A 9,512-nucleotide genomic window follows, 5' to 3' on the forward strand; every position below is an offset into this window, starting at 1 on the left:
AGATTGCCGTCTCAGGTACATCCCAGGATGTAGTTTGGGTACACAGAACCCAAACTATTCAAAAAAGAGAGAACTTAGAAGACATTCCTACCTCATATGCAGGAATCCTGGATGATATCAAAACCAGGTATGGCTCAAGTGGATATGCAAAACTGCTGTGTTTTTGGTAGACACGCTGACAGTGTTTGTAAGGTAACACAGGGTCAGATCTGCTTCCAGTCACATTCTTTCTACAGAAGGAAAAGCAAAAACTCAAGCAGTATATCCTTTAACGATTATCTCTTTTTTACTTTAATGCAGAAATAAGACATTAGAGTATGAAAATACCTGTCTAAACCTCAGTTACACTGAATAGACATGCAGTATTGTGTTTTGTAAATACATTTACAGCATCTTGTATTATTCTATTCTGTGCCTCCTGAAGGCCACCACTTCTGTGAGAAAATGAACCTTAATCACCTACTGCCTACTGAGATCATGGAGTTCCAAATACTTACAAGTCAGCCATTTGCACTCTTTTTTTTGTGTTTATTTTTACGCTATGTCTTAGCAGTGCTGGTGATAGGAAAAATATTCCTCACTGCCCTTGTTTGCTCTGGAGTGAAAAGATTTTAAATTTACAATCTCAATACATGTAAAGAACAAATCAATTTGTTCTCTGTAAGCCCACAAAAAAAAACAACAAATTTTCAGGATCTTCTCCCTAAGTAGGTTTAGCCAATGAAAAGTACAACTCTAGACTTAGTTTTGTCATTAGCCCCCTATCCAGGCTTAGCATGAAATGGCTGTACAAGGTTACCATTTTATGGCTGGACCAGCAACAAGTTGAGGGTGGTATGCTGCATTATGGGAGAGCCTCTCCAGTTTCTAGTTCTCCATATCTTTGAACTTCAGGGTGATGGTTTAAGACCAGATCAGCTGATCTGGGCCCCCAAATCTCCAAGAATGGTTGCTTCAGGCCAATGTGGGCCCAAGAATTTCGAATGGGAAACTAGTATTTCTGGCCACACCCTCATGCAGAACCCCAAGTTTCTACCCAATCTCAAGTTTCAGTTCCCTCCCCAGGATTACACCCAAGTGGTGTCAGTTAAATGGAGGACTTTGCATGGGCCAGACATATCATCTGCATGCCAGTTTGTGGACTTGCTCCTTCCAACACTGAGGAAGAGCAGCACAGCTTTAAGAGAGGGAACCTATGTGGTAATTATTTAGAACTAATTGACAAAGTTGAGCTCTATCAAGGTGTTAGCATGCTAAAAGCCACCTGACATGACTACAAAGATCTGCATTGTTTCCTACAATGTATTCTGTTACCTTTATTGATCACTATGTTTTGGGTACCATTTTCTGTGTAGTTTTGGAATTATCACCAGCATTCTGAAAATCTTGAGTCCTGCTTACCTTTTGGGCAAAGTTTTTAAGGAGGCCAAAACAAGCTGTTTTTCTGCTGCTAGATTAAAGTTTGATACAGGTTTCATTTCTTCAGAAAGCAGCACTGAAAGAGTATGATTCGAAAGAGCACTTTTTTCCTGAAAGCATTTAAACAAAAATGCTGAGAGAAATATGTATGATGCAGTGTAATAACATGGTTCAGTAATTACATAATGCAGCAGTTAAGAAATGCTGTCTTGCGTCTACCTGTAAAAAAAAACTTAAACTTACTTAAACTTAAACTTTATGTCTGTAATTGGTAAAATAAGATGTATTTAACTGAGTTTCTCAGAACAATACGTGAGAATACAACTCTAATAGTGGCTCAGACACAATCTTGTAAATTGTGTAATATGGATGCAAACTAAGGCATTGATCCTATACAGAGCTTCACAAGGATGCGGGGGTTCATCAGTATTTATAGTGGAGGGTGAAAGAAGATTGTCCAGTAGCTTGGGCTCCCATACCAGCTTCATCTAAACACTTTTACTTTCTGTGCTGCCAGTGCCTTGCTTTGAACCTCAGCATGTATATTTCAAGTCACAAAGCAATGTTAATTGTACTCAACTGCTTTACAAGTTAGGTTACAGAGTGAATCTAGCTGTAATCACAGAGTATAGTTTAGTCAAGTATGAAATTAACTGTATTAAGAATAAGTCTGTATGTTTGTCACTTCTGCTTTCCATGGCAAAGATCATGACTTTTAGGGGATTCTAATTTTTTTTAAATAGTTGTTTTACAAGTCTCTTCTTTCAATTTTAATAGCTCTTTTTTATGTTTTTTTGTGTGTTTTGAAATCTTAATGTATTTTAAAATGATAAGTGATGGCTATAAAAGCTTTTTCCAGTAGAAAATAAGCTAACGAGGAAGCAAAATATTCTGTGCCAGACTTTTCAGACTTTTTATTGATACCCAGTCAGTCTTATTTATGAGATAAAAGACACAAAGTAGACACAAAGACCAATCCTCCAAAGACATAAAGATATGAGTAACTTTACCTACCAGAGTAGTCAAACCTCTACATTGCCAAAAAAAAAAAAAAAAAACCCACAGTAGCTAGTCTTGGAGCCTGGGTCAACTGACTTGGGCTCACAGGGCTTACACTACAGGGCTTAAAATAACAGTGTAGAAGTTCCTGCTAAGGCTGGAGCCTAGGCTTTGAGTCCCAGGGAGGAGGAGGGTCTCACAGGCTGGGATCCAGCCTTAGAAAGAACTTCTACACTGCTATTTTTAGCCTCGCAGCATGAGTCCTGTGAGCCCAAGTCAGGTGACTCATGCGCTAAGACTTGTACCATGGGTTTGGGGGGTTAGTTTTTTTTTCTAGTGTAGTCATACCCTCAGTTGCTCATGAGCCTAAGTCTTTGCAGGAGTGGCTCCCTCACATCAGCCTACTAGCTGATCAGCCACTTACACTTGCCAGTATTTACTATAACAAAGCCTGCCATGTAGTGGCACTGTGCACCATTCTGAACTAACAATTACACAAGTAGAACAGGATCTCTATGCTTTATCATATATATATTTCTGACAACATTGTCCACATATTACTTAGGATCTTGGTGTCCCAGTCTTACTCATGGTACATAGTATCTTACGCCACAAAGTTCTCGTTGGAGGTCAAAAGGGAGTACGCAGTGAGTAGGGCACTTCTCAGCATGACTAAGGGTGGCAGAATCAGTTCCACAATAAATCATGAACCATACTCTGTGCTGACTTCAGTGGGATTACATGAAGCACAAATCAATTAAGAGTTTTAATTGCTTTTAATTAAGTGGAATGTATTTCAAGTAGTTCTGATTTAAACAGGATCTGTTAGCACTGCCAACCAATCTCAGGATTCAGCACTTAATGCTTGCACAAAAAAAGAGCAATTTTCAAAGGACAAAAAGCAAGTACATTTGGGGGGAAATTACCTTAATTAGTTGCAAAATTGCCTGTAGTCTAGCCCTATCCTGGATTGCCTGCGCCTGACTTGGCTGTAATCGTGATTTTAAGAATCTCAAGCTCCAAGTCCCACTCATCCAAGGCAGTCGAGCTTTGAATAACTCCTCTGAAAAACAAGCAACACCAGACCCTGCTGTTTAACCCCATGTGTTTCCACTGATGGGGAAGTACATACTAACAGGAGTAACAATGCCGTGACTAGGGAAATAATCCATATGAAAATTAGCACGTTAGTTTTACATGATGGTCTTTAGATTTTATCTAAACTGAGGACCCTGCCTGAAAAGTCCTCCTCATTGTTGGCTAGGAATTGGTCATTCTACTAAAATGAAGTTGTCTTGTAGTAATACCTGAAATGAAAGTAGTGTTGACAACCTGACTAGTTCAAAAAATAATTAGTTCAGTTTAAAAAAATCAGATGAATGTCTTAACAGTCATGAGATTAAAAAAAATGGGGACTATTTTCATTTGTCTTCTGATTTCGGAGGACTTGGGATTCATATTTTCAAGTTTTTTCTCTCATCAGAAAGAGTAGAAGCCTACTGTTTTAAAAAAGGAAAACTGAGATTCTCACTTAATCACATGACTCTGGGTGCTGCTGTTTAGAAAAAATGTCAAATATGAAACTTGAAAGAAAACTTGGGGACTTGGCAGCACTGAAGGTGTGGTCTCCATGAAAACTATATGAGTAGTGACAGCCTTTCAAACAAATATTAATGAAGAGGGGAGAACCATATTGGCTGAATGAAAATTCACAATCTATATCTAATATCCATTTTGAAGCACTTGAAGGAGAAGGTGGTGATCCCAAACAGTCAACATGGATTCACCAAGGACAAGTCATGCCTGACCAACCTGATTGCCTTCTATGATGAGCTAACTGGCTCTGCAGATATGGGAAAAGCGGCAGATATGATATATCTTGACTTTAGCAAAGTTTTTGATACGGTCTCCCACAGTATTCTTGCCAGCAAGTTAAAGAAGTGTGGTTTGGATGAATGGATTATTAGGTAGATAGAAAGCTGGCTAGATTGTCAGGCTCAGTGGGTAGTGAGACTAGACTAGACTGCTTGATGTCTAGTTGGCAAGCAGTATCAAGTGGAGTGCCCCAGGGGTCAGTCCTGCGGCCAGTTTTGTTCAACATCTTTATTAATGATCTGGATGATCGGATGAATTGCACCCTCAGCAAGTTTGCAGATGACGCTAAGCTGGGGGGAGAGGTAGATACACTGGAGGGGAGGAATAGGTTCTAAAGTGATCTAGAAAAACTGGAGGATTGGGCCAAAAGAAATCTGGTGAAGTTCAACAAGGACAAGTGCAGCATCCTGCACTTAGGAAGGAAGAATCCCATGCACCGCTACAGGCTCTGGACCAACTGGCTAAGAAGCACTACTGCAGAAAAGGACCTGGGGATTACAGTGGATGAGAAGTTGGATATGAGTCAACAGTCTGCCCTTGTTAGCCCAGAAGGCCAACGGCATACTGGGCTGTATTAGTAGGAGCATTGCCAGCAGATCAAGGGAAGTGATTATTCCCCTCTATTAGGCACTGGTGAGGCCACAACTGGAGTATTGAGTACAGTTTTGGTCCCCCCACTACAGAAGGGATGTGGACAAATTGGAGAAAGTCCAGCGGAGGGCAATGAAAATGATTAGGGGGCTGGGGCTCATGACTTATGAGGAGAGGCTGAGGGAACTGGGATTATTTAGTCTGCAGAAGAGCAGAGAGAGGGGAGATTTGATAGCAGCCTTCAACTACCTGAAGGGGGGTTCCAAAGAGGATGGAGCTAGGCTGGTCTCAGTGGTGGCAGATGAGAGAACAAGGAGTAATGGTCTCAAGTTGCAGTGGGGGAGATTTAGGTTGGATATTAAGAAAAACTTTTTCACTAGGAGCGTGGTGAAGCACTGGAATGGGTTACCTAGGGAGATGATGGAATCTCCATCCTTAGAGCTTTTTTAAGGCTTGGCTTGACAAAGCCCTGGCTGGGATGATTTAGTTGGTGTTGATCCTGCTTTGAGCAGGGGATTGGACTAGATGATCTCCTGAGGTCTCTTCCAACCCAAATATTCTATGATTACTATAAAATACACTGATTATTATACTTGTAGACAAAAATCTCAATATGCTGAGCACTGCTTAATAAAAGTCTTTATATCATAGAATTCCATGGAAATATTTCTGTTAGTCTTAAGTTTTGTTTAAATAATTTTATACAAAACCTACATTTTGACCTAAACTTGACTAAGGATTCCTTTAATGCATTGACTATATTTGTTGCTATACATAAAATTTCTACAGGACACCTTGGTGCTGGGTCTTTTCCTTTCAAACCTTCATTTTCCTAAATTGGAAAGCAATATGTGCCAGATTGGAAAGAAATTAAGTCCTCAACCACACACTGACAGTTTGAGGTTTCTATTATTTCCACAGCTGAGATGTACTGGAAACCCCACTGGACACTATTAAGCCTGAACATTTTTATCCCTTTCCTACCGGCATATCAAATATGACTAAACAACCATTTAGAAGAAACAAAATCTATTGCTATATTTACCATTTTCAGCCCTTACCCTTTTGATATTAAAAATTAATTTAAAAAATATCTGCAAAGATGTTTTCCTAAAGAAAAGGTCTTTGACTACTTGAATACTTTAGGTGCTTTATCACTTTCAGAAGACAGTGTTTGTTATTTTAACATTAATCTCAGAAGAAAGAGGTCTTTATTTTAATACCACTGACTCTTGCGTAATGCTAATCTCTCCCGAATAATTTTTCGTAGCCATTTTTCTCTTAGCCTCTCTTCCTGCTCCTCATTTTCAGGTTTTGGTTCATTGAGGGTCCCATAGATTTCAGTGGCTTCTCTTGGGGTGAAGTAATCTAAGCTGGATGCACAAGCAATATAATGTCGCTTCCAAGCACTGTATTCATTGTCTGCTGGAGTGTAGGGCAGGAACCATCCAAACTTAACACATTTTGGCACCCACAAACAGTCCTTAAAACAAGAAAGAGGTAAAAGAGAGACAAAGTGAGAACAAAAAGCTTTCTATTTTAATCTTAGGGCTTCATACTGCCATTGCTCACAGTAGTATATGAGTATAAATCAAACATAGGACCTCCATAAATACGTTACAGTGAGATTTCTTTTTTTATGAAGTGCCTAGTACTTTTACAGAACAAATAAAAATACATGATGCCTCTGTCTCAAAGAGCTTGCTGCAACATTTTCTTATATGCAGAGGCTGGCACTGTTCCTGAGGATGAATAATCAGATAATGTCAATGAATTCAAGTGAAAAAGGTGCATTAGTTTGTGTTCTATTTTAAAATTCTTCATTATCTGGAAATCTGCAAATAAAGGCATTATCTTGTCCCCTTGATTGTCATATTTGGCACAGAGGAACAGAAAGAGTAGGCTAATTGTTGTACCACTTTGAGCAGCTTCTGAAGATGAATATTTATTTTATTTTAATTTCAATAAATAGTATTGCACCTATGCTATACACTATCTATTTAGATAGATCATAACAAAGAGTAGTATTGTGAATATTCCAAAATGCTAAGCCCTGGCATTATCAGTATCCATATGGCCACAGCAATCTCTATAAATTACGGAGTTTAAGACATCCAGCTAACTACATAGCTCTAAATTACATATTGTGTTCTGCTGCTTGATGGGTGCATTTAAAGATCAAAGCCAAAACAGGGTTAAGTATAGAAGCAAAGCAGCAGAATGAAATGTAGAATGAGAATTAGTTTCTGACAAGAGAAAATATAAATGCCTTTATGTGTAATATGCTCTTAGTGATTGAGATGTTCTTGCTAGGGTTGGATGAAGCTGGTTCCAACAATTTATCTATTATAGTGAATTAAATAGAGCAAAGTTTTTAAAAGGTTATTTTGTCAAGTGTGTGGAAGTTGAAAATTCTGGTACAGAAGATCTTTCTAATTATTATTAGGTATGCTAGACAGATAAACGCTCAATCTTCTGAAGCATTTCATGTATCTGAGTGCTGTACAAGATACAAAATTGCTTTGGCAAATTATGCTATTTACAATATACTGTTGCAGATTTCCCATTTCATGTATGTGGTGCCCCTTAAAAGTGCTGCAAATGTCCAGTTACAGGTCCTATTCCTATCATTTCAATAAGAAAATTCTTTTTGATTGCCATGGGAGTGGGACCAGGCCTACAATGAACAAACCTGTTCGGTTATAAACTTCCAGTGCCAGCTGACTTGAGCAGCTGCACACAGCTCCCTGGGACTGAGAAAGGAGAAGATGTGCAGAGATATGAAATGTGGCAGCACTCTGGTGAAATCCACTTTGGACACTGGAATCCTCTCTGCAAACCAGTTTTGGGTAAATCTGTAAAGAGACAGATATTCACAGTAGTTTAAATCCTGTTGAGATTCTATTCTGTCACTCTATTGGTCTTCCCTTTCAGAAAACCTGAGATCTATTTGAAGAATATTATCAGGAGTGAAGTGATTCCTATGAGGGCATCATTTGCAAAGTGCTTTGGGACCCATTGGGAAGAGATTCAAGATGTGTTTAAGTCTAATTAGTTGGCCATTTCTCTATTGATAGCGTTGCATCTCAGTGACATAATACAACATTTTGAGAGCAAATCTAGACTTTTATGTAAATAGGAGCATTGCATTATTGCAACTAGTGAACTGTATGTCTTTCAAAACAAAACTATGCCAAGAGTGTGATCATTTCAACAGAACCAATTATGTTTATTCCAGGCCCTTATATCACTGAGGTTGGTTTTATTGCTTTGCAGAACACTGGAAGGGGTAGAACCTTTGTATTTTTAGTAGCCATTTTCTATTATTAGTAATCCAGTAGGCCAGGAGTTTGAGATGACTCTTGCCAGTAAAGAAACTATTAGATAATATGCCTGTTATCCTGGGCCTGTGTGAAGAACATATAAATCAATCCAGATATTTGGATGGGAAAGGATCAGGACATCCAGGGAAAGAGTTAAAGATCTCTCTCATTTTTAATAATCACAAGTGGCCAGGAAACAACTCAGCAAACCCTTACTCACACACAGCCCAATAGAAGTCAGTGTATATAAGGGATGTCATGATTAGGCCCTTATTTTATAAGAGCTGACTAAAACCTTGTCTTGTCCTGTGAGATACAGAGCTCCCTCTGCTCCCATTAGGAGCTAGTGGGAACTTTGTGTTCAGTACCTTGCAAAGATGACTCTTTGGGACCTGATTCTGCAATATATAACATGGAGCAGGTTGTTGTGCCTACATGGAACCACACTGATTCCAGTGAGTCTCTGCACAGGCAAAGCAGTCTGCCCACCCACATTATAAACTGCAACATCCAGGTCCTAGATTGTGAGATCTTTGGGCAAGGAACCTTGTTTGCTCCATGTTCTGCAGAGCACTGACCACGTGGACAGTGCTCAGCCAACAATATATAATACTAAATGGAAAAGCTATAGAGGTTGCTTTTTTTTCTTATTTCCCTACTGATGCAATGAAAAGAGGAAAAGATGGAGAATCTGGAGCCTCAAGCCTGCACTAGACACACATCTATACACTCTGTCACGTGATTTTGCTACAATCTTAATTTTTAGGTCTTATGAATCTGACAGTGTCCTTATTAAACCAAACTGACAGGACCCTCTTACAAAAGAAAGTTTACCATTTCAGGTCCCAGTTAGATCCGTCTAGGCAGACACTGGCACTAGTGTTAAATCCTCAAGGCCTTCACTGGGATTCCACAAGGGTACAGGGATCCCCTGGGCAAATCTCATTACAGAATTGGCTTGCTGTGTGTCTTATGTGACATCCATATTCATACATACCTGCTTGTTTGGAAAGACAACACTAAGCTAGTCCTTGTAACAAACTTACTTTAGTTGTGATTTACTGCATCTCACCAACATTGTGTGGAGGAATTGTTTGCGCTGCTTGTCTGTCCACAGATCAAACCAATGGCTTATGAGACTAACTCTTTCCTCAAAGAGCTGAAAGGAAACAGAGTATTTTCATATCTAGTTCAGTATGCTGTGCAGACCTCTACAAGTCTGATGCACATATAATGATGCTTAGGGAGGCAGTGTGACCCTAGTAGATAGAAATTAAACTGGGCAGAGGTGCTGGAACAATTTTT

The 9,512-nt window shown here is 39.2% G+C and overlaps 1 protein-coding gene across 7 annotated transcripts in view; it reads right to left on the bottom strand.

The window, feature by feature from the left end:
• ECT2L (epithelial cell transforming 2 like) overlaps window positions 1–9,512 on the bottom strand; it is a 56,596-nt gene that overhangs the window by 41,088 nt on the left and 5,996 nt on the right. For 6 of the 7 annotated variants that reach the window (XM_050949514.1, XM_050949512.1, XM_050949511.1 and 3 more), the window contains 6 exons: window positions 9,254–9,366; window positions 7,577–7,739; window positions 6,115–6,367; window positions 3,345–3,481; window positions 1,402–1,529; window positions 92–230 (listed from right to left, as the gene is read on the bottom strand). In XM_050949514.1, the coding sequence (XP_050805471.1) occupies window positions 92–230; window positions 1,402–1,529; window positions 3,345–3,481; window positions 6,115–6,367; window positions 7,577–7,739; window positions 9,254–9,366 (933 nt within the window). The remainder of the gene's footprint in view (window positions 1–91; window positions 231–1,401; window positions 1,530–3,344; window positions 3,482–6,114; window positions 6,368–7,576; window positions 7,740–9,253; window positions 9,367–9,512) is intronic. The other variant, XM_050949515.1, reaches the window with a different exon arrangement.

This window comes from Gopherus flavomarginatus, chromosome 4 (genome assembly GCF_025201925.1).
Source record: "Gopherus flavomarginatus isolate rGopFla2 chromosome 4, rGopFla2.mat.asm, whole genome shotgun sequence".
Taxonomy (NCBI): Eukaryota; Metazoa; Chordata; order Testudines; family Testudinidae; genus Gopherus; species Gopherus flavomarginatus.